Source organism: Amblyomma maculatum, chromosome 4 (assembly GCF_055883805.1).
Source record: "Amblyomma maculatum isolate TAMU_Amacu chromosome 4, ASM5588380v1, whole genome shotgun sequence".
Classification (NCBI taxonomy): domain Eukaryota; kingdom Metazoa; phylum Arthropoda; class Arachnida; order Ixodida; family Ixodidae; genus Amblyomma; species Amblyomma maculatum.
In genome coordinates this window covers 19,502,978-19,528,951 of record NC_139347.1, presented here as the reverse complement: position 1 = coordinate 19,528,951, position 25,974 = coordinate 19,502,978, and the positions used below count along the sequence as shown (strand labels likewise).

The 25,974-nt window shown below is 44.7% G+C and overlaps 1 protein-coding gene across 1 annotated transcript in view; it reads left to right on the top strand.

Annotated features, from left to right (window-relative positions):
- Window positions 1-23,825, top strand: part of LOC146190382 (acid-sensing ion channel 3-like) — a 53,850-nt gene extending 30,025 nt beyond the window's left edge. The window contains exons 4-12 of the mRNA XM_084600158.1: window positions 5,200-5,318; window positions 6,775-6,935; window positions 9,519-9,623; window positions 12,194-12,302; window positions 13,356-13,443; window positions 18,336-18,381; window positions 18,621-18,655; window positions 19,377-19,449; window positions 23,640-23,825. Coding sequence (XP_084456284.1) covers window positions 5,200-5,318; window positions 6,775-6,935; window positions 9,519-9,623; window positions 12,194-12,302; window positions 13,356-13,443; window positions 18,336-18,381; window positions 18,621-18,655; window positions 19,377-19,449; window positions 23,640-23,825 — 922 coding nt within the window. The remainder of the gene's footprint in view (window positions 1-5,199; window positions 5,319-6,774; window positions 6,936-9,518; window positions 9,624-12,193; window positions 12,303-13,355; window positions 13,444-18,335; window positions 18,382-18,620; window positions 18,656-19,376; window positions 19,450-23,639) is intronic.
- Window positions 23,826-25,974: the final 2,149 nt, after the last annotated feature.

Genomic DNA, 25,974 nt, shown 5'->3' with positions numbered 1-25,974 from the left:
TCCGCGGAGTCGTCGATGTCATCAAACATTTAGGCACACTGCCCCTCGCCCCCGCGCACTAAACCTTCACAAACTCGCAAACTCGCTCTACGGGAATTTCACAATACAGCCCTCCCCTCCCCTTCTCAGTCGGCCGTCGATGTAACGAGCACAGTCGATGTCGTATCATATAAGGGCATTGACGGCAATATTCCGGCCTCTCAACTTGCTTGCACCGCTGTATAACTGGGGCCGGGCATCTCATAAACGATCCCGGCAACGGTCCACGAAGTCGGGGCTAACAAACACACAGTCTTAGAGTACTACACAAACCAGAAATTGGAGTTAGCTGATTTACTCCCACGGCATTCAATTGGATCCATCCGTGAAGCGCACATCCTTCACTAATGCAATTCCCCTTCTTCATGCACCAGCAAACTTTTACTTACATCGGTATACACTTCCACATCCACACTGTTCACACATATACGAGAATATATGCATCAACATCATACAATGCCACGCAGCCCATTAGTCGCCCGCCTATCCACCCAGAAAACCACCCTCGTCACCATGGCCGGGGACTTTTTAAAAAGCCTAATATAAAAGCTGTTTTAAACAAAAATGCTGCCACCACCACGAACTTTAACCTTTGTTGCTCGTGGTTCTACCCAATGCCCAGCCGCATGCCGATCACGCTTTCTTGAGTGTGAACGAATCCCATCCATATAAATGCCGTTGACGCAATACCATTTCACCTGCTATTCCGTCGGTGAAAGGGACACGTAGTACATGCAAATGAATAAGGTACGCAAAGTATTGCTGCTGATTATCGCAGCGTGCCTGATGTTTTAACTCACGGACAATACGACGAAAGGTTGTGCCACCTCTGTCCTACGCAATCTTCTGGTTAGCTATAGTTGTTTTACGCCGGTAGCATTCTATAAAAGTTGCCGACGACTATGTAGCTTATTCTAGCACATGAGCAACGGAAACCAGCCCACGGGGTCGTGCGCAGTTCGACAAAGCCTCAATTATGTGAAGTGGAAAGAAGGATACCTATTCTAGCACTGTATGAGTTCCTTTCCATGAAAGTTAACTTTTATCACTTTCTTTTTTCATTGCGGGCACTAAAAGGAAGCAACCAAAAACGTCATTGCTCCATTTCCACAGTAACATACGCGCAGCTGCGGCCGTTTCCGGCCCCGCTGCTCATGCAGGATACGTTCAGGAACGGCGTCGGCGCACTCGTGAAACATTATAATAAAGGCAGAAAACAGAAAAACAGGTTCGTGGAATATCTGTGTTACCTCGCAACGTACCCTCGAAAAATATTGTTACAATATATAGCGTTAAAATACATTTGAAATACTAATTGCGTATGGTAATCAGCCTTACATGATATTTGAATAGTGCTGGGACACATGGTGGCTTGCAACCTTTCCTTGTCCTGTAAATCTTTTAAGGAATTCTAAATGTCTTGTGGATTATGCGGAAGAAAACATCAGTTTTAGTTTATAGCTCTACTCTTCGCACTGCAGTTCTAGGGACATTCACTTTCGTGGTTGAGCTTGAGCTGCCGCGAAACGGGCCTAGCGGTTCTAACACGCCAGCAGCTGCTTCTTCGTCTTCTTCGTCCGTAGCACTACTCGGGGCACCGAGCGATCGTGCACACGGCGGCTCTCCACTGCGACAGGATGTCACAAAGGCCGCTCTGCTATAGGCAGTGTAACTAATCTGGTATCGACGGCTAAATATGAGAAACGCCGCCCCAGGCTGAGCACTGGACATTAAGGAAGCATTTGTTAATGTACACCATACGATGCTATATTAGGCGCCCTCGAGAAATGTGGAATTGGCGGACGTTTGCATCAATGGATTGTAATTTTTTTTTGTAGGGGGCAGGGCAGACTACATGCTGAATGACAAAGGACACAAGACAGATAGATAATCCTGTCACACTTGGTGTCCCCCAGAGAGGAGTGTTAAGTCCCGCGTCAAAGAACTTCCAAACACAGTTTCTCTATCTGCGTTCTAAGTTTTAATGCTAGTAAATCCTGGGATCCTCCGGAGCGATTGCTACTTCACCTGTGCCAGGCGCTGGTGACCAGTTATCTAGGATCCAATGCGCGAGTTCTTTCGGGCTTAACATTCTTGGGTATTCCATGTAAGGCTTAGACACAGGGCACATTTCTTGAGACTCGCGCGTGCCCAGCCCGCATTTATGTCCAACAGAAACTACTACGGTGGCATTTGAGACATCAAACCTTCAAAAAGTACGTAGGCACCAAATGGACACTTTCAAAGTCGCGCATTGCAACAGCTCGACTTAAGCAATTGGTACTATCATAGAGCTCGTCTACACATTGTGAATCAATACAGGTTTTTGTCGATGGCTTAGTGACGAATACCTTTTCATAGAGGTCTTTAAAGTGCTTGAAAGCTCCGACAGCCAACCCGTCGGGCTTATACATGAAACATCATCCACGGCAACCGAATTAACAGGCATACCAGAGGCCATCAACTACATTTGTCAGCAGTCAGCTAGTCACTGGACAAAATTCCGCCACTCAATACCTGCACTTTAAATTATAAAAACTTACATGAAACCAAGTAGATACGAGCAGCTGATCAGGAAAATTGTACTTCTACTAGCTGAAGCGTTCCAGCGTGACCATACATTGCTTCAGTGGATGCCCAGCAGCTGCGTTATAGCAGGAGAACGAAAATAAAAAAGGTTACGGATTTTAAATATATTGGTATACTTATCACTGAAGGCCTTAAATAGAAGAAACATGTCTCATACGCTATCAGCAAAAGCACTGTGTGCTTTCCATGCTTTGCAACGGACGTTAAAAGGCTCCTCACCCGATACAAAATTTCTTGCGTACTGCTCGCTAGTCCGGCCCGTGCTCGAGTATTGCATAGAACGTTTGTTTTCACGTACTGATACAAGTATAAATGAGTTGTAAAGCATTCAGCGCAAAGCAGCCAGACTCATTTTCAACAAATACGATCGGTACACTTCACCCAGTGAAGTCCTAGCAATGACTGGATTACCCACAATTAGCCAGCGAGCCAAGTTCCTGCGTTTAAAACTTCTTTATCAGCTCTCCAACAACAATTCCCTCAAAATTGACAGCAGCAAGTACTCGTTTCTTTCTAGCAAGAGAGCTACCAGGCACAACATAAGAGAACCTGAAGGAATAGAGACTCCAAATGCTCTAAATAGAAACATTCCGTTAATCTTTTTTTTTTTTTTCGTATGCAGTACGGAAATAGAACTCTTTGCCCCATGGGCTTGTGAATTCCCCATCGGTCACCACATTTATCAGCATCTCTTAATGTTTGTATTCCAAACATAAATACAAACATTAAGAGATGCTGATAAATGTGATAAATTATCGTAAGACGTGTTTATGATTACTGTCCACAGCTCAATGCACGTTTTGTTTGATTTTGGCAAAGTGCTTGTCCTTTGTTTGTATGAGCATGTATTTTTCTAGCGTAGCCCATTATGCCGCTTGTTCATGTATCTGCTGTGTTTAAATAGCTTTTCTTTTTTGGTTGTTGCATACAAGCACTTTTATAGTTATCTATTGTTACCCAATCCTGCCACAGCCGCCAAAGGGGTTAGCAGTATCTGTATAATATAAAATGAATTAATGACGTCATCAAATTTTAGCTACGACACACTACAGCATTTTGTCAGTCATACTTAGTCATACGACTAAGTCAGTCATACTTTGTCATATAGCGTTGATTTCCAATTACGACATACTAAACAACTTTGCAAGCCATATTTGGTCATGTGACACTCGCCTCATACAACGTGGTTCAGGTGTCCTGCGAGAAGTGCGGAACATACTGCGCCTTTCTTACTATACACTAATTTGCAATGTAGCCGCAGTTTTGAAGGCGCCCTTGTACTGTGTGATGTTACCCAAGTGACCGAAATTTACGGAGTCCACCAACAGAGCGCCTCTTATCGCCTGAATTGATTTGGAATATTCCTCAATCCTCGGTGGACGCTTACACGAAGGGGACATTCGGACGTTAGACCATTTTGCTAGGCCCTAAACCGTCGGATCAGTTCTTTCGAAATTAAAAAAAAAAAACCTCCAGTACCACACATGTACCACATTCGTTTCCTTTCCCTTTCCCTCTCATCACAATCACTTTTGTGGTGTGCGTCCAACTCATGGGCTTTTGTCATGATGAGCAGGTGAAGCGTTAGTTTTCGTTGACGCCGAATGGGAGGCCCCGTTCGAGACAAGACAGCGTTCCCTTTTCCTTAGTAACTACAAAAGTACATATTCGATCTTCCTTTTAGAGTCGGCTGAAAGTTGCGGCTCTGTTCTCCAGCGCATATCCTTTATTTTTCCACGCACGGCACCGAACCAGCACTGAGCAAATAGCTGCATGATGCGCAAGTTCTCAAGGTCTAGATCTTCGGCCTTCGCTCCACGTGTACTTTGGAACCATTGCCACGTCGTTCGCCCAGTTTCACAAACAATTGGGGCAGATGTACAACCACCCAAATCATAATTGACTTGCGTGACGGCTGCATTTTCTCTGGTTCTGAGCGGTATAGAGGAGTCAACCTGCTAAAAGTCTAAGTATAAGCAAAGGCTCAACAAGCCCTTGTTTAACATTGACTTTCCGGCAAATATTATCTGCCTTAAGGTCCACGAGCACAGAAAATGTAACCGTCACTCACGTCAGTTAAAGACTTGGGTGGTTGCACATGTACATCACACTAAAAGTTTTATTTAATGAACGATTTGCCTTCATCGCAACTATAGGCAATGTTATTGAGCGCGGTAACAAATGTTAACAGCACTCTGAGGAGGTGACGCGTCTGATGACAGCTGATCATCAAGCCTTGAAATCTGCCGCAAGACCCATATGTAAGTTACCCACGTATTAGAATACAAACGTGTGAAACCGGCGGCTCACCGAGCTGCCAGAACGCATATCGTAGAGCAACTCCTGTGGTTGAAGTGGTTGAAGTGTTATTAGGCGCTTAGCTTTTCCTGCCTGCATTGATTGCTATACTTACTCTCGACAATGCAATTGTCTACATTTCTTTTTGATAGTTTCGAATGTAAACGGCGTCCCACTCCGCAAGGCACTGATAATGGAGAATGGAAGCCAGGTTCTAAAAGAGAGAAAGGGAGTCAGCAGCGCTCTCTACACTGGTTGAAGCGCTGTACGCAGGTTCTTCCGGAGGAAACTGGACTCCCGGTACGGCAACTGTTTCTGTCTCAACTGCCACAGCCACAGAGGCAAGAACAACTCACACGTCCACTACGAGGCCGTGTCTGCGCCTACTGACGGTGAGGACGACAGTTGGCGAAGAGCAGTAATGACATCCTGTTTTCAAGGTGTTCTGCCGAAGGACACAGGTGCCACCACTTTGTTCAAGGCAAAGCCTTGAACAACAAAGCTTTAGTTTGAAGTATGATGAGCAAAAGAACATGCAGCACACTTCAAAGGGAATGCAGCCCCGTGTAATTTTAGAAGCCCAGAAATGTGCAGAAGCACTGTGCCATGCTTCAAGGCTTGTGATCTTTTCTTTTTAACATAAAAATAACTACAAGGAGCCATTAGAGACGTTGGAAAACTAGGAGCTGCTTGTACGGCTAGCAATACCTCCCTGTGATGCTACTGATAATTGAGGCGTTTGAGCCTACAGTTAGAACTAAATTTAGCAGCATCTCTTAGGGTATATGCGAAACTGAATACGCAAACCTTAACAGTGTGACCATGAGTAGACACCCGAAATCGTCGAGTGATGCCTTGATGTGTTGTTCACATATATCTTGTATAGCTTGTGTCTGTTTGATCCTAACTGAATGGCGGGGCTCAGGAAGTGGCACTACCTAACTGTAATGCCAAAATTCGTCACGGACATAAGACGGAGGACCAAACAACCTACAATTGTATTGGTGCGAAGACGTCCGAGTAGCTGAATGATAATGGGCTTGCCATATGAGCCTAGTACATTTCTTCACAGGAAAGAACCTCAAGGTAGCTTGTACTACATGACGCAGATGACACTTGGAATATTCCGCGCTAGCTCTGTAACATTAGCCATCAAGTTCAGGTTCTAAAAATTTTAACACTGCTTACAATTTGTTTCTAACAGCAGATAGTTGATTGTGGGTAACGGATTACTAATAAAAAAAAATTGATCACCTTGAACGTTACTCTGCGCAAAAACTAAAGACAGCATAAATTTTTTTTTTCGAGAAATTGTGATTATTTACAAATATTCAGTTACTTGCAACGCATTATGCAAAGCTATGATAAACATCAGCAGTGACCCATATACATTAATATTACTTTGTCTTCATCATTATTTAAATACAGAAGCGCTGAACAGTTTCCAACTGCAATAAGCATAAGCGTAAATTGCATATGACATGCTCAGCTACTCTCAAAACTGCGATGAACCACGTTGAGCGATTCCACAAATATGCATCATGCCTATGCTTGGAGTAGAAAGTGGAGCAGGAAGAATGATGTTATATGAGCGCAGCAACCAGTCACTCTGTAGACCTAATCCGCTTTGAGCAAGGTGAGCTGAGCCAACAAAAGGCACGCACTCCTCGATGGAAATGCTATGAAGGGTACTAAATGGCAGCGCTGGACGACAGGGTGTGTGAACATGCAAATAAATGTGATGAATGACTTTGTAACTACTAACTTGCCTTTGCAGGAGCCACGTACAGTTCTGAATAGACTACCTTGTGTACTGCAACTTTCCGCGTCTTTGTGACGTCGCTGCAGGCCTGACGCTCACGTTGGACGTGCAGCCTTTCGACTATTTGCCAACAAGCACCTCCATGGGCTTTTTGATCATGGTGCACGGGCATGGCTTCCGGGCAGACGCGTGCCAGGATTCAGTGTTCGCCCAGCCCGGCTACGTCACCTATATAGGCCTGCGCCAGGTACTGTACTGCACAAAAGCAGCTAATTGCAATCGAAATTGTATCGATGCATGCCCGACATGTATTAATGAAGGAACCTTCTGTGGGTTATGTGGTATTGGTTTGCACCTTCCGAGCGACGACACTGCGTTCTTTATTAGACAATCGCGTTTGACATGTTTTATCAGAAGATTAAACAAAACAGTCTCTTGATAATGAAAATTAGTTCCTGTTCATCAAATTATTGTCGGCTGCTTGACATCGTGGCCTGAGGATACCTGATGGTGATTCGTTTCTGATCAGCCAGTAAGTGTTCCTTACAATGGCCAGAGACCACGCAACCACCGTTTGGTCTATAGCAGCTGATTTCTGTATGCACTTGCGATCGCTGAATACGCTGCACCGCTGCACTGCAGATTAGGGAAAAACGGGATCGAAGCTTACATCTTATGATTTGACCGAAATGAAAATGTGTTCTGAAATTCACACTGGCGGAGCAAAGCAAACTAGTGTGAGGGTCCATGACTGCGAGTCTGAGCGACGTGTCGCGGGCCCTCGCTGGCCGTCATCCGATGGAGGCCGGGCTCAAAAATCATCATGTGCTGTGCGATGCTAGTGCGTTTACATACGTCGAATAGCCCAAATAAATCAGGGGATTTTGATTGTGGCTCCTATTTCTTTCTCTCCTTTTTATCTTTGTTACTGTATCCGCTTTTCATCCCTTTGACAATGGTGTATGTCCGGTGTCCACTATGATTCTGACAGCTTTCTTTAAGCGTTCTGTTTTTTTAAGACATGCTGTCTGCGATAAAAGAAGGCAAGATCGTTCATATTTCAATTCACTTTCTATAGTCCCTTTTTATGTATTAATGTCCTGTTTTCGTCTCCTTAGTGCGCCAAACAAAAAGCAACTATTCTTGCCTCCTTCCATTGTTTCTTTTAAACACGCAGAGAGGAGTCGCTGGAGAAAGATTTGAGGTTAGGAAAGGTTGAGGGTCACCGAAGAAGGGGTAAGCAGCGAACGCGATGGTTAGATGGCATCCTCGAGGCGCTGCAGATGAAGTTATGTGATGTTAGGAAGATAGTGAGAGACCGGAAAGCATGGCGTGATATGGTCCATAGGGTCACGAAGAGTCGGACACGACTGAACGACTGAACTGAACTGAACTGAACTAATGACATCACCACAGTGAGCCTGAAGATGCCGAGAAGCTTCACTGGAAGTGCAACTGGGCGGCTTGCTAGCATATCTGGCCAGCGCATTGGTCTCTTTCCTGCTGCTCATTTAGCTTAAGAAAACAGGAACAACAGTGTAACTCGTTTGCAAGCTGCTCGTTTGTGAAGACGAATATCGCAGCGGCCAAGTGGCTGATCCCGCTGGCGTATAAAATAACGAATTTCATTGAAATGAAATTTTCAGGACAACGGTACCGCAGCGGATAAGTGACGTTGATCATGCTGGTATATAAAAAAAATTTACGAAGCGTCATTCTTTGAAATTAGTTCAGCGTTATACCTTTACCTAAATAATGTTTTCACGAATTAGCAAACGGGCTTCAGTTAGTATGATGTTCTGAAGTTGTCTCCTTTTCAAAACAAAGAATAACCCTAACATATAAAAATTGCGAGTGAAAGAGTGCCCGTACTTCCTGCCTCAGAACGACTGCAGCGCTGGAAGCCTTTGCCTGTAAAAAAGGTGCCTGCCCGGCGCGCTACGTCGGTGCCCAGAATAGAGCTCCGCGATGTTTGCGAAACGACCTCCCAGTCCTGCAGCGACGTCTGACAACACTGCACAGCGAAGAAATGCAGAATCTTACGCGCTTAACGCCGACATCAAAAGTGCTCTATCTCATATATTTTATATGCTCTTTTTCTTTCCTTTAGATTGGCCTGGATTAAGTTTTACACTTACGTGCGCAATAAAACCTAAGTGCAAGGTCAGTGCATGAAATGTTTGTCGTGATACACCAGAGTTTTCCAGAAAGCATGACGTCATCATCCGGGAAAAAGAGTGAACTCTCTATAGTTATACGACAATAGCTTAATGCAGCCCATGTCGTTACAAGCGAGCAAAAAAAAAAAAAAACAAAAAAAAAACGTTAGCTTATGGTGAGTGAACAATAATAATAATAATGCAGCACCAACTAGCCCCTCAAGCCGTTATTGTGAGTGAACATTTATGGCCATAATATTCAGGCTCTTAAAAGGTGTAGAGAAAAGCTGCGATATCGGCAGCTGTTTGACCTAGTATTATATAAAGCGTGTTTTTTCCCGGTTCGCTGCGGAGTTAGGTGGATCGTGAGGCCGCGCGTTCGTACAGGCCATTGAAATGTTGCGTATGGCCTCGAACATGCCGTTATTTGCAAGTTTCCTATACCAATGACGTCAGACATTCAAGACATCCCGGCTGGAAGATGCTCATTAATCTTCTGGACTTAAACTTGGCTTAGACAAATTTTAAGCGGTAGCGTTTTTCAGGTCGGTACTTTGCTTCAACGATGACAAGCCGCCCAGCAGCGAACCCCATTTACGTTAGCAGTAGTGAGGTGGTGTTTTCTCTCCCAACAGTATGACTACCATGTTGCTTGTCCTCCTTTTGTGCAGGAGAGGCGCACAGCTCTGCCTGAGCCGTACCAACCCTCGTGCAGGGACACCTGGCCCAGGAAGCTTAAGCATTATCTGCAGAACAGCACGCGCTACACACGCGAGGTATTTTTGCGCGCGTACACCGTCGCTATTTTTCTTTATTTTTCTTTCTCGAAGTCTCTACATACGCGCAACCATGGGGTTATATCAGCACACTTGAAAAATGAATTGCTTTTTGGCATCGCGAGGAACGCAGATTATGTTTTGTGAATGAACGATCATGTATTGCGTGGTGTTGAGATTTCTTTCGCTTCTTGTCGTCTAACCATCATTTTTTGAAAAGGCTTGCCTCAATATTCGCCAAAATCGAAGCAACCAATATAAAGCAACATATTCATAATCTTCAAAAGATTAGAACCCTCGAGGTTTGGTTTTGTGGCATCCCCCGCGCTACACCTCTCTTGAAGGTAACTGGTGCACTCGTGAGCCACATCTGAGGGTTAGGACAAGACAGCATGTTACAAGAACCGCACTGTTCGGCGTTGATACAAGCCTTTTGTGACTTCAACTTTCGAAAAGACTCTACATGAATGTGAGCGCTCTGCAAGATGAAAATCGTCCACAACGTTAGAAGGTTTTTACATTTCCTACATAGCGGAAGCGCTTTTTTGTTTTGTTTTGTTTTAATCGAGGCGCAGGGAGGCGGATTATGAGCAAGCATAAACCCCGGAGAGATACTCTACTTTCATACTAGTAACTAGGCCACTTAGAACCCCCTTTTTGGAAATGTTTTGATAGATAGCTTTTAACCCTACTAAATAAAATGCACCGGTTTAAAGGGGTCAGAGCACCAATTTTAGAATAAAAACTGTTTTTTTTTGCATCTTATTTTATAAACCTCAATGTTTCAATTAAATAAACCTCAATGTTTCAGCTCCATCGGAGCTGCAGATATTTCTAAAACTAATATTTTCGTTTCCTTGTGAACATCTTGCAGCTCGTTAAGGGCGAAGTTGCCATCTTTTTCACGAGGAAGACACAAAGTACTGCACATACCACAGGATAAGATGTCAGCCCTAGTACACCAGGTACCATCTACTACCACAACACTACAACACCATTGTTCCAGTAGTGCATGAAGGGTCGAATATTTACAGCGTGTGATTCTCAAAAATGTGAGCAGAACGTGAAGAAGTTGCTTATTCGCCTTCAACCCAGCCTTTTTAATCCCCGAATAGCGGCCAAAAGCCATCCCTGCCACGTATTAAGAACTTTATTCGTACATTCATCCCGACGAGGTAGCTCAGTGATTAGAGCGTTCGCCTACTGATCCTGTAATCCGGGATCGATCACAGCAGCGAAGGGCACTTTTCGATGGAGGCGAAACTCATGACGACCGTGTACTGTGCGACGTCAGTACACGCGATACCGCCCCACATGGTCTAAATTGTCCTGAAAACTCTACTATAATATTTCTCATACCCTCTGCAGTTTTTGGACATTTATATCCCGTAAAGCCATAAAATCAATAACATTGACTTCGCTTGGTTCGAGCGCTGGTGATAAGCTATTTTGAAGTGAAAAATCCGAAGATTGGCTACAGAGCTTGGGAACCGGTTAACCTCCCTGCCTTTCTTCCTCATCTTCCTCCTCCTCCTTGGGAACCGCATTTGTCTTTAGAGACCTTTTTGTTTTGCGCCATTTCAAGTAAATTGAACAAAAAATAATGGTTAATTTCATCTTCCTAAATCCAACCCCTCCTACAGATGAATACAATCTCTTGAAAAGAATTTGTTCTGATAAAAGAACTGGACTCAGGCCCACCACCCCTATGAGCAATGCTAACAGAATCAGGAGCATTCCTTAATGCGGAAAGTAGAAATTAAAAATGCTGGAGTGATTATTTAGCTGTTAAACAAACAAAAAATAGTAACAGCCGCGGAATACAACAGAAGTTTACGACACGTTACGATGCGACTGAAGATTAAGAATTGGAGGATAAAGTGAGATAACAAGTACTGACCGCAGATCCAGACCACAAGGACGAAATAATTAAATGTTTTCAAATACGGAGAATGCTATCGGACAGGTGTTCTCAGGTTATGAATGGCAGTTTACTGGTAGTACCTCTCAAAAGAAAAGCATATAGCAAAAACTATTAATTTCCAGTGCTTCTTTATGGGGCAGAAACAAGGAGGGTAGTGAAAAGAGCTCAACACAAAGTGGGGACGCACTATGAAAAGATTTCGGGCGCACTTAAGTTCCACCTCTGAGGTTATGACGCGGCAGCAAAAAAGGTTTCAATTTGCCTGATCCCCTACCTTAGTGATCCTCGCGCGCATAGATGATGTTTTGTTTTTTTTTGCCATTTGCTAAATCAACAATCTCTTATTTTCCGTTGTTATTATCTCACACATAAACTGTACCATGGATTCGTAAGCTACCACTGTATTTCCAACACCACCCGACATACATATTAAGTGACCATGCTGTACATCCTATCTGTGAGGACAGGACAGGTGCATTTTTCATAGTTTTTAAAATAATGCCGTGGAAGTATTTGCGATATATTAGACGGGGAATTTTCTTGTGTTTTCTCATGGAAGTTGAAGCTGATAAAGTGCGTAAGTATTTTGTGGTATAGCCCTGAAGGTCCAAATATAAGCGCAAATGTGTCTTATTATCTCCAATAGGACTGTCTCAAGATATGCCACCAGGAGATAATCCGGTACATGTGCAAGTGCGAGTCACAAAGCCTGCCCTTCTCTTCAAGCGTAGACCGCAAGATGCCCCTTTGTGGAGGTATGCAAGGCTACACAAATTAGTACAAATTTCAACATAATCGCCATGTCATCACCATGTTCAGCCTGACTACGCGCCCATTGCAGGATAAAGGCCTCTGCCATATTTTTTCCATTTATTTTGGTCCTGTACTAGCTGCGGAAACATTATCATCGCAAAATAATATATATACAATTCCTTAAAACGAGCCTCTAAACACATTTAAGCAAAGAATGCAGCTGCGTCACCAAGCGGAAAAATGAAGATATGTAAAAAAAATTGGGCAGAGCACGATTAACAGACCCAAAACATCGCTGCTTCTATGAGGTTCCAAAAGCGATGCTGGTTAGCATATTTTTTCAAAGGTTAAAATCATGGGTTCCTAGGTTATAAACTACGTATCTGATTTGACATAGGTCCAGGAACCATTTACCTGACAGTAGGCGGAAACTTTTGCTTATATATGCAAGACAATAATCATACAGCATAGATAGCATTGCAAAAAATAACATAAAGAAAGTTTAAACATGTACACACGTTGTTAAGCAATAACAATGCGGGTAATTCAGATCGTAATGAACAAATATTGCGCATGTAATAAATACTAATAAAAACAACAATCCAGATAATACAAATTGCGATCTGGTTGGTGGTCTGGTTTTGAATGCGTATATTTAACACCATATTTCGTTTTTCACATTTTTATTCCTTAATAACACAATTAGCGCCTAGCGAATAATGCACAATTTTTCCTTGGGAGTTTGCCACTTTAAGGTTCCACTCTGAATTGTATTAAAGACGATCACTGTTTAACCGATTACAGTTCGGAAATACGTTTCGTGGATCCTCACTTTTCTTCATTACATTTCCGCATGATTTGTGACAAAAGCAATATGGACTGCCCAATAGAGCATTCGTCTCAAGTTAATCATTGAACAAGAGGCGGACTTCTTTTAGATACATTGGGAAAACATTACGTTACTTATTTGGATCTTCGTTAATCGTTGTTTTTACCTTAAAGGCCCCCTTTCTCTCCCTCCACCTAATTACCTTGAACCGTACTGTCAAATGCAGAGCAAAGCTGGGAGTGTGTGCGAAATGTGCGGGCCATCATGGACCTCAAAACGGTGGAACGATTTTGCCGCTGCTATCGATCCTGTGTGTGAGTCCTTTTTCTTCGTCTCCATCACCCACCGAAATGCACGCAACTTGAAGTGCTGCCGCCTGGTGAATCACTTACGTACGCGACTGTAGCGCCGCCAGTGAGGCTCGGCAGTTCTTCACGGACTATGTACGGACACCTCTAGGCCAACAGCGTAGCAAAGACTAAACCAATAACTAATCTGAAGAAATTGAAATGAGAGGTAAAAATTCTAAGGACGACTACGATGCACGGTGATGCAGAAATTGAGCTCAGATATTTAGGCGTTCTTGGGTATATTGAAGCAAAGAATGAGAGAGGCATGTGTGTATGCGCAGCTCACGAGACAACGAAAATTTCTCGGGAGAAGAGAAAGAAGGGCCTCGAGTAAGTGGCACAGACCTCGTGGCATCCTTTCTCTGCAGTCGCGGCGGCAACGAATGGCATGTGGATAAGGGGAGGTTATGTTTACAAAGGTGTCCTGATCTTTAGCAGCAGGCAGTGCGGTTTCGTAGCTTCTCCGTACTACTCCATCCTCCAGAAGTGTCATTCTGTCATGAACTCAGCATTGTCGACCGATCCTCATATCTTCCGCATATACGAGACAAACTTGTCAACCTTCTAGGCCACCGATGTTGAAAATAAAAAAAAACCTATAAAGTGACAATCACAGCCCGCAGGTCACCTGTTGCTGTGTGCAGCACAGTTCAGTAAATTCCGCATAAATGTCTATGAAAATAAAGCACTGAACAGCAATCACCATAATTCAGTCGCTAGAGAACCTGACGCGAATTTCGCAGGGGGGAGGGGCATTGGGTCCGACAGCTGGTATGTGGTTGTTTTTTCCTTTATCTCCTATTGGATGCTATCCATGATTCCATTATTATATTACACTGAAAAACACCAAAAGTAAAAAAAATCCCTTACTTTTTCCTTGGTGCCAGAGGCTGTTGACTTGCATGGTCATTCTTCTATGATTAGCTGCTATGTGCTTAGCGTCTGCTCTTCCCCAGATCCCGCGCTCGTCATCCGCCTGAAGTGTCGTCGTCCTATGGCAATGTCAAGTCGCGCAACGTGTTTTGCCGTTGTGTCAATTACCTGTAATCATGTCACACACTGGCCACAATATTGGATTAGGCGACACTTTTACTTTTTTAATAAGCTACTCTGGTTGCGCATAAAGCAACGACGAAGAAAAAAAAAACCGTTCCCAGAGGCGAGGGCATATTATAAACAGATCTTTATTACGCAGCAATTCAGTTCAGTTCAGGCGTTCAGTCGTGTCCGACTCTTCGTGACCCTATGGACCATGTCACGCCACGCTTTCCGGTCTCTCACTATCTTCTTAACATCACATAGCTTCATCTTCAATGCCTCGAGGATGCCATCTAACCATCGTGTTCGCTGCCTACCCCTTCTCCGGCGACCCTCAACCTTTCCCAACATCAAATCTTTCTCCAGCGACTCCTCTCTTCTCATTAGATGACCAAAGTAGCTGAGCTTTAACTTTAGAATTTGACCCTCCAATGAGCAGTCAGGGTTTATGGTCGACAATATCGACTGATTTGATCTTCTGGCAGTCCAAGGAACTCTCAAGAGTCTTCGCCAGCACCACAATTCAAACGCGTCAATTCTTCGGCGGTCAGCCTTTTTCACAGTCCAACTCTCGCATCCATACATCACAACTGGAAAGACCATAGCACGAGTTATACGGATCTTGGTTGGCAGACTAATGTCTCTGCTCTTTACTAGGCGGTCAAGGCTAACCATTGCTCTCTTTCCCAGAAGCAGGCGTCTCCTAATTTCATGGCTGCAGTCTCCTTCCGAGGTAATCTTGGAGCCCAAGAACAGAAAATCTGTCACAGCTTCCACTTCTTGTCCATTGATGCTCCAGGACTTGATAGGGCAAGACGCCATGATCTTCGTCTTTTTAATGTTCAGTTTAAGCCCCAAACTTCTCACTCTCTTCTTGTACGCGCATCAGAAGTCTCTTGAGTTCCACTTCACTTTCTGCCATTAAAGTGGTATCATCCGCATATCTAAGGTTGTTGATACGTTTTCCAGCAATCTTCACTCCAGCTGAAGACTCGTCCAGACCGGCCTTCCTCATGATGCACTCTGCATATAGGTTAAATAGGCAGGGCGACAGTATGCAGCCTTGCCTCACCCCTTTCTCAATCGGAAACAAATCAGTAAGACCATGCCCAGTTCTGACTGTGGCCTCTTGCCCTTCATACAGGTTCCTGAGGAGACAGATGATGTGAATTGGAACTCCCATCTCTTGGAGAGCTTGCCACATCTGCTGTGATCTACGCAGTCAAACGCTTTCGCATAATCAATAAAGCAGAAGTAAATGGGTTTCTGGAACTCTCTTGCTTTTTCCATGATCCAGCGAAGATTGGCAATTTGGTCTCTAGTTCCTCTGCCCTTGCGAAACCCAGCTTGCACGTCCGGAAGCTCCCGATCCACATACTGCTGCAGCCTACCTTGCAGGATTTTTAACATCACCTTGCTAGCATGCGAAATAAGCGCGATCGTGCGGTAGTTGGAACAATCTTTGGCACTGCCTTTCTTTGGAATGGGGATGTAAACTGACCTCCTCCAATCCTGTGCCCACTGCAGGGTTGTCCAAATCTTTTGACATAATGCATGCAGTGTGTTAACAGCGTCGTGGTTGAGGTTTTGAAGCAACTCAGCTGGAATACCATCAATTCCGCTAGCTTTGTTCTTAGCAAGGCTGGCTAAGGCCCATTCAACTTCACTCTTCAGGATGCCCGGCTTGAGATCAGTAATCACAACCGTCCTATGTTGGGTTTGCACATCCGGGTCCTTCTTGTACAGTTCTTCTGTGTATTCCTGCCACCTCTTCTTTATCTCTGAGGCTTCAGTGAGGTCCTTGCCTCGTTTGTCCTTTATCACGCCCAGCTTAGCACAGAAGCTTCCTTTGATATCTTTGGTTGTCTTATACAGAGCTCTTGTGTTCCTTAATTGGCTGTTGTCCTCAACTGCTTGACACTGTATGTTCAGGAAGGCATTCTTATCTCTCCTTGCTATTTTCTGAAAATCCGCATTGAGAACCTTGCATCTTTCTCTTTCCCCCATACCTTTTGCCATCCTCCTTTCCTCAGCTATTTGCAAAGCCTCTCCAGATAACCAGTTTGCTTTTTTGCATTTCTTTTGCTTTGGAACTACCTTAGTAGCAACTTCTTGTATTATATCACGAACATCAGTCCACATCTCTTCGGGCTCTTTGTCTTCTAGATCTAATTCTTGAAATCGATTCCTCACTTCCACAGCATATTCTAATGGAATCTGATCCAGATCATACCTGAAAGGCCTTCTAGTTTTCTGCATTTTCCTCAATCGAAGCTTAATTTTGGCAACAAGAAGCTGATGATCGGTGCCACAATCGGCCCCAGGCCTTGTTTTTACTGCTTGTATAGCGCTTCTCCATCTCTGCCGGCAAATAATATAATCGATCTGATTCCTGTGCAGACCGTCCGGTGAAATCCATGTGTACAGGCGCCTCTTGTGCTGTTGAAAATGAGTAATCGCTATGGTCAGGATGTTTTCTTGACAGAACTCTACTAGCCTCTGCCCAGCTTCATTTGGCTCACCAAGACCGAACTTGCCTGTAATTCCGGATATTTCTTCACTCCCGACCTTAGCATTCCAGTCTCCTATGAGAAAAACGACGTCTGATGATGGGGTGCGGTCTAAAAGGCATTGTAGGTCCGCATAAAATCTCTCAACGTCAGCTTCTTCAGCAGCAGTGGTCGGTGCATAGACTTGGATAACTGTTATGTTGAAAGGGTGACCTTGGATCCGAAGTGAAATAATTCGGTCGTTTTTGGGGTTGTACCCTAGCACTGCTTTGCCCATTCTTCTGTTTACTATGAGAGCGACCCCATTCCTTCTCTTGGATTCGTGCCCACAATAAAAGACATAATGGTCGCCGGAGTTAAATTCTCCCATTCCGGTCCACTTGAGCTCGCTGATACCTAAGATATCAATGTTCAATCTGTCCATTTCTCGCTTGACGATATCCAGTTTACCTTGCGTCATAGATCTTACATTCCATGTTGCTATGTGATATATCTCCTTGCAACATCGGACTTTCCGGTCGCTTCCGGACACATCCACAACTGAGTGTCCTTTTGGCTTTAGCCCAGCCGCTTCATTCGTCCTGGAGCTACTAGGAATCGCCCTTTGTTCATCCCCAGTAACATGTGGGACGCCTTCCAACCTGGGGGGCTCATCTTCCGGCGCCATATCGATAATGGTATTGTGACTGGCCATAGGGTTTTCTTGGCAGGAAATACTGGCGTGGGTTGCCATTACCTTCTCCAGTGAATCACATTTTGTCAGAACTCTCTGCCGTGACCTGTCTATCTTGGGTGGCCCTACACAGCAGAGCTCACGACTTCATCGAGTTTCGCAAGCCCCTTCGCCACGACAAGGCAGTGATCCATGAAGGGGACGCAGCAATAATCAGATGGCAATTCTATCTCTGTCTGTATGTGTGGATTTCTTTTTCGGCCCTTGTTGCGTTAAGTATGTAAAACCAATCAGGCCAATTGTCAGCTTGTGGTATGAAGTGTCACCTTTTTGATTATTAATAGGTCGCAATAGTTTTCGCAATAAGTTGCAATACTATGGTTGAACCTGATTTGCAAATACGTTGTGGTAAAGCAGCCCAAGAAGTCGACTACGCGAAATACATTTCACCAACCTTCAAGAACCCCAGCAGGTCAAAATTCTCCAGAGACCTCCACCATGCATTTCTCATAGTCTGAGTCGCTCTTCGACGTTCCCCTCTACATATAGAGCTGACACAAAAACTCGTGTATATCTAAACGATTTCGATTTTCCCAGCGACACAACCGGTTACTCTTTTTTCGCTTTCTTTGCAGGGACATCGACTACCAGAAAGAGGTGTCCTTCTCCGCCTTGCCCGAGGTAAGCGTCGATGAACTCATGGACCGACTACTGCGGCATTCAAAACTATTTCTGTGTTGATTTTTCCGGTACTCTGCCGGATTGATTGCTTTGTGTGTATCGTTTAAACTCTGCAGCGTGCCGAACACTTACAAGTTATTAGATCTGCGCCTACCGCTATCAGTATCCGCGATTAATTGGCTGCCCTGACAGTTTTGCCATGAGGCCAGCTTACATTGTCTAATTTTATCCCTCTCCAGAATATCCACAACAACGACACAGGGCCACAGAGACGGTGAGTAAAGTCTCAGAATATGCCGAGTCGAGTTTGTTCACTCAAATTCTGAACTGGAAAATCAGCAGGCTTTGCACGCACAAACGTATTGAAAAGATATCTAATTTTCTAATGGACACCGACTTTCGGGAGGCAAGATCGCACGTGTGATTAATTAAGAGAAGGAAATGACAACTCATCCAAAACTCCCCCGGCTCAAAAAAAAAAAAAAAAAAAAAAAAAGAGAGCACATGTAGAAAAATTATTTACTGCAATGGGTTCAGCAGCAGAAAACTTTAGCTTCTGCAAGCATGCTTTTTTAATAGTTCGTAGAACTAATAACACCTTGGTTTGGGTAAGTTGATGCATTTCTAATACAGCATACGTACTTGTACGAAGTATACGGTACACAACGAAAAATATATGTACAGAGCGCAACTTTTTTTGCCCCATTGGTATAAACTTAGCTGCCTTTTACGAATTTAAACGGTTGGAAGTTTGCGTTCTGCACAAGTCATATGCGTTTCTTCGCTGTGTCCCGTCTTCTGCGTGCAAGTACGTATGCCTTATTCGTAGTACTATATAAGGCGCTGAGGAGCTGAAAAATATCTGAACTTTAACTCTGCCTCGCGCTGTTCGCGAAGTCTTATTTGTATTGCGTGCAGCGCTGAATACATGAACATAGTATGCTTATTTGTTAATGATTCGCGTTTTTTTTTTCTCTTTTTGGCTGCCTGTATAGCTTGTTGGCACAAGTGGTGGTGTACTTCAAGACGCTCACTTTCGAGAGCGTAGCCTCGGTACCCAAGTATGACGTGAGTTTCTTTCCCCTGCAACGAACGCCGTCTCTCTGCTTCGCCTAAACGATGGCTTTCACCATTACATCATCAGCACCGATCTTTTATGACTCCAGTTCAAGATGTGCAGCTCTTAAAGTCTGTTTTGTGAAACGCGCATGTGATCTTCGCAGCAAGTACTTTCGAAAACTCCTAAATATATGCTTTTCAAGAAGGAAAGAAAATATTTTCAGAAGGAAACTGTCGGGTTGAGTGCAGCGGACGTCAGTAATTGTAAAGAACTTGTTAATTCGCAGTTTATAAACTAAAATTTATTAAGTAATACATTTTTGCGGTTATTGACTATGACGGATTTGTAGGCACGAAGAATACGATGTCATGTAAGTTTTTAAAACAAATAAAAACTTTTTCGACAAAGCAATGCAGCGGAGTAAATCTGGCGTTTTGTTACGGAAGAAACGCAAACTCAGCTCACAAGGAGCGTCAGAAACATATGGAGCAAATGCAGCATTGTTAGAGACGTGTCGTAATGGATTCGACTGACAATTCGGACCATCTGTTGTAATTTTACCTTGCGAGGAAGCCTGGGCGCTTAGCCTGGTTCGCGGCCCTGCTTCGTCGCTCGGCGTACGGGAAGTGAAGAGGATCGTCAGCTACATGAACGTCAATTATCAGAGCGCTGACAAGTGCAATTGTAGTTTTGTTTTTCCTTTGTCCGCGCCGCTTACGATATGGCTACTAGCCAGGTTTGCTATGAGGTGTCATGCGCTTGTAACCCTTCCTATAACCGCTCCTTGTAACAAAAGGCATTCAGAAAAGAAAGCCTTTATCTGCGTGTCAAGAAGGGCTTGTGCGGTAGTGGCTATATGTCATCAGGCAGTTAGCTTTGCTGTTATGTTCGCAAGTGTCCGCTCCAGTTTCTCAAAAAGCTGACGTTAGTCTTTGAGGTGCTTGATGGAGGTGCGCGCATGACAAAGTCATTGTAATGCTAGTGCTTCGAATCACTTGAATTCCTAGAATCACCACCTAGGATTAAAACTTCGCGCCCCAACCTGTGAATCGTGGGGATGGCCGCGCCAGCTCAATTCCAGTACTCCACTGTCGAGAATGTGTACAGTGTGTTGCTTATGTCAGCGCTCCACTGGGCGTGGAGGTCGTAGCCAGTCTGTATGCTGCACGACATCCTGATCATCCTGTGCTGAATCGTCTGACGTTAGTGTCGATATTTAATAGAACTAGGACCGCTGAATCAATCCATGCTCAAAAAAAAAAAAAAAAAAAAAAAGACAAGACAAGAGAGTTCAGCTGATAGCTTTGAAATTGATGTGCTCACGTTATTTCTTGTCAGTTCGAAAGCAAATCATTAGAAAATTGCCAGCGCGTATGCAGGAAGTCCGGCTCCATGCAGTTTTGTAGCCACTTTCATCCAACCTCGAATACCGGAAGCAGCTTGTAAGGATATCAGCTGAAAATACTTCCCGAGAGATGATATCTGATTTGAAGTTCGTTAACGATCGCATTCTTCAGTGCATCACAATGAACGGAAAGTAACTTGAGCTCATCAAGTGAAGAGAGAGAGAGAGAGAGAGGGAAACAACTTTTAATGCCAAAAGAGTAATCATTAAGGCATGTGGCCCTGGCGTACCCCCAAATGGGGGCGACGCTCTGGGCCCACGAGACAAGCGCCAGCTGCGTCTTCTTGTCTGAGCGCGTAAGAAGTTGGTCCAGCTCTCCTCGGAGGGAGCTGGCAGTAAAGTACGAAGGGGTGGTCTTCCCCTACATCCCCAAAGGGTGTGTGCCAATGTGGCCGTTACTGCACAGTCGCTATTGGGGCAAATGAGGTCGTAGTCCCCGTCCATAATCAGTGCCAATCTCTAATAGCTGTAGCTCATCATGTGAAGATTGTTTCTTATCATCGAAAGTAATACCTATTTTTTTGGAGTGTCCAAGTGGGACGCCAACCAACCGAATCATTTAAACATAAAACTTTTTGTTCATTTTTCTATTTATAACTCGAAAACGCTAACCACCAGAAGTAAGGGCTTCCTAATCAAAGGCTCCCACTTACAACACAAGACGTGTTTGTTGTAGTACATGTTGACTGTATCAAGGCTGCTGGTAGGAAGCATCATCACGTTAGAATGGCACTGTTTTCATCTTCTTAACTGTGAACATTCTCGTTCATTTTAGCTGCCAAGCCAATAAAAGAGGGGAAAAAATAAAGAAATGGTAGAAATTATGCGATGCAAGTCACGATACTGACACCTAAAAACTGGAATTTACCCACTGTCGCGGTGCGTAGTGTGGCGTTAGTTCTTTCACGAAGGTAGTACCGAAAATATAAATATAAAAAGTGTGAAGTTTAACATTTCTAAACCTGGATAAACAAAGTGAAAGGCCGTCCTATACGATCGAATATGGACCGACGACGCCATCGAGAAGTCAACGCACTCCTACCCGCGCGTACCTCATCCGAGGCGAAACTGGAGGAGAAACTACCTGCGAAGCAACTGTCATTATACCCTCTATAAGTCATGTGGTATTACAGCGAAGGAGCCATTGAATGTGAAATAAATCTACGGTGATACTCCTTCTTGGTCACGTGGTATCACAGTGGCAGAGCCGGGCAATTGCGAGCGTGGCTGCGCCCCTCCGTAGCAATTTCGGCAGGTGTGCGAAGAACCGAGCGCCGTATCTGTGGTCAAAGTCAAGCGTTCGTCAAACATGACCCTGGGAGACATAGTGTAGTAAAGCGTTTCTCTAAAAGCTTCTTTTTGGGTAACTGGAAAGGTAGAGTGCCTGGCCAGCGCTTATCAGGGCTCTCAAAATGGGCAGCCGTGCAGCTGGCAGTGGCTATATATATCGTTCTTTCACGCGCCGAGCGCCGAAGGAGAAGACAGCTACGGCCGATTTTCCTTCTTCCTTGAAAAGTATTTCATGCAATTTTTGAATGTTTTCATTAAAAAATCCAGTGTTCTAGTGTTGCAAATTTCGTGCGCGGTGTCTGCGAATTCACTTACACCGCTTTTCCAGGACGGGAATAGGAAGCAAATTCTTCAGGAAGCAAATTCTTGCGCAACTTGTATAGCGATGCACGTTTGTAGTTATTTCTTTGTTCGAGATAAAATAGTTAGCCACGACAAATAGCTGCCTTCATTAGAGAACTTTCTCGAAGTCGTGGTACACTGGACATGCAGAGTTTCTACGATCCCATAGGAACCCTGCTTCCACAATAGGACGAATATATTGCTATATTTCATTGATATTTTATGATTGTTTGTCACATGCCGCCCATTCTCTCCGGGGTCCACATGTAAGGATCAGCAAAGGGTCCGCTAGAACTATGTGAAACATATTCACTGTGTTTTTTATGTCCAGAACTAAATTTAAGCAGTGGGTGTTCTTCCGAGCCCATCAAAATTAAACGTCCGTTCTTGTGCTGAGAACAGGCTTGCTGAAAACGAGAAAGTGTATTGTTTTGTGTTCGCACCGTGCAAACTGGTTAATTTGTTATTGACACAATCAGAAGCCAGCAGCAGACGAAAAATGAATATTTTGAGACCGCTACTGAAAGATGTCTGCGGTTGTGGACGTATCATTTAAATGTCGATACAAGCGGGTCGTCCATTCCCCTTTAATGTATTGGGCTGTACAGAAAAACGTTAAAGTGTCATATTCACATAATTCAAGCACGGCCCTGCCGCCATTGCTCAGTGGTTACGGCACGACTGCTGAACCCAGTGAAGCAGGTTCGATCTTGGGTTGTGCATATATTTTTGCAAACAAAACAGGGCATAAATAAAGTTTCAAAAACTAGAAAATTTTGCGGTGGTGGCAATAATACATTGCGACTAATTCTCTTAAATGAGCAAGTGCTTGCAGTAAATTCAGTTGGTTACTATAAACAAGAAATAAAAATTACTGCGTACATGGCATTACTACCTTTATATTTTTATATTCGCTTGAGAAAAACAACAAACCATAAAATGAAGGGGCCGTATTCATCTCTCTAGGTAACCAAACACAGGCCTCGATCATTATAACGAGTGCAGCATTCAATCAGTTAACAAATCGTGGCTACAACAACTGTGCAAGACGGGGCACGCAGAACTAAAATGCTGTCGTGTTTTCGGTGTACGCCTTGCCAAGACAGAGCTCACAGTGCGCCTAAGCAGACTTAGGTTCACCCATGAATTTTTTTTCTGCAGCTGGACCGCGTGCACAGCAGTTTTTGCGGCATCAATGGCATGAGCCTGGGCGTCTCCTTCTTAATGCTGTTCTCCATGCTCGATGCGTGCGCTCGAGCCCTGTGGTCCTACTGCAGAGAAAGGCGCCAACGACGACACCACCAGTTGTCCTCGGCGACCAGCAGTTATGCTTTTTACTGGAAATAAATGAAACGCTGGTGTCTCGGTTGAGGTAATGCCTCCCAGTGAGCATGATTACTTCTCTTGCTCTCAACACGTGGAGTTATGCTATGTGGTGCTATGTGCCAACATCTAGAGAGTTTTACTATATTCCTGTACTCACCTACGGGGCTGAGACGTGGAGGCTAACCAAGAGGGTTCTACTTAAGTTGACGACAACTCAGAGGGGTATGGAACGAAAAATGGTAGGGGTAACGTCAAGAGATAGGAAACGTGCAGAGTGGGCCAGAGAAATAACTCACGTTACCGACATTCTAGTGGAAATTAAGAAGAAGAAATGGGCATGGGCAGGACATGTAGTGCGAAGAGAGGACAACCGATGGTCGCTTATGGTAACAAACTGGATTCCAAGGGAAGGAAAGCGTAGCTGGGGGCGGCAGAAAGTTAGGTGGGCGGATGAGGTTAAGAAGTTCGCAGGGGTCAAGTGGATGCAGCTAGCACAGAACCGGGTTAATTGGAGAAATATGGGAGAGGCCTTCGCCCTGCAGTGGGTATAGTCAGGCTGATGATGACGATGACCAAGTGCTTGAGGCCTAAGTCTAATTGCGCCAGCGTAAATAAACGAAGCAACAAAATAGAGACATTTAACGTAGTGTATACCTGCTGTCACCGCTTTCAGCGGCTGCCAGCCGCCAAGGCACATGCGCATATCTTGCCATGCGCCTGACCTTGGTCCGAGGACGCCATCTGCGCACTCGCATTGGCCGCTAGCGGTAAGTTCTGGCAGTGGAAATACACAGTGCGGCAAACCACCGCAATTACAAAACACCGCAGCAAAGATGTAGTGCGTCAAAGATTGAGCGCACCAGCAGGCGACATATGGCAAAACATTGTCCAAACATGAAGTGGAAATTCAACGTCAGGAAAGAACGGCTCAGCATCACAGCTGTGCTTCAGTGTAGAAGCGTACTGGAAATATATAAAAATACAATTAGTAATAGAACACGACATCTGTATACAGGGAGTGTTTTATGTAGCGACTGAATTATGTTACAACGTCATTATTTGCCAATCTATGGCCAAGCCTGGGGAAAAGCAGATAGTTGTTTATTTAACGCGGCTGTAGCACGCGACACGTGGCGTTCAACACCTAAAATAAATGCGGGAGTTGCCAACGTTCGCTACTTTCAACAGATCTTCTATGGCCTTCGGATATAGCCGGTGAGGACGCGGGAAGCATTTTGTAGGTGACATTTTGCAGCGGTAAGAAAGTGTCGGTCCTGGTGATCGTCACGATCTCTCAAAATGTATCGAGGTTCTGTATATATTTATCAAAATTACAAGTTTAAATGATTTCCACTAAGTTACGCATTGTCCGCATTTGGCAGCAAACAGTTGATGAGCCGGATGTGTATTGTCACGGACAACAGGGCTAGACTTGACTAAAACGCCGGGACGAAGCTGTACCAGCAGGCGAAGTTCGGCACACAGCACGCGAGAGTCAACTTCAGTGTCCTCTTCTTCCAGGCGCAGCGAGAACATGGGGACACCAGGTGGCATTACTCCCCCTCTTAAAAAACGAAATAAGGGACGGAGCGCGAGCGATGGCCAATGTAAGCGAAACGAAAGACCAGCACATGGACAGCATAGATAACGGAGGCGGGGTAAGGTGCCCTACGCGACAACGAAACAAGCGCATAGCGCACTACCGCGTGAAATAGGGCTTCATGCGGACAACGTGCACGACCTCGGAGCGTGGTTACCGACGCGAGGGCTGCACAGTACCCACTGGACGAACTTCGTAAGTCACTTCCGTGACTCGGCGCAGAACTTCGTAAGGTCCGAAGTAACGAGAAATCAGTTTATCACACAAGCCGGGCCGACGCACCGGGGTCCACACCCAAACTTTCTCTCCAGGATGGTATGCGACGTGTCGGTGACGGAGGTTGTAGCGGCGTGCATCCGTGCCCTGCTGTTGTTGAATGTGAATGCGGGCAAGTTGACGTGCTTCCTCAGCGCGCTGAGCAAACTGCTCGGCGTCTGGCGTGAGTGGATGATCATCTGTGCAGCTCGGAAGCATGGCATCCAACATCGTCTGAACGTCACGTCCGTAGACTAGGCGAAATGGTGTAAAACGCGTCGTCTCTTGGATGGCCGTGTTGTAGGCATATGTGAT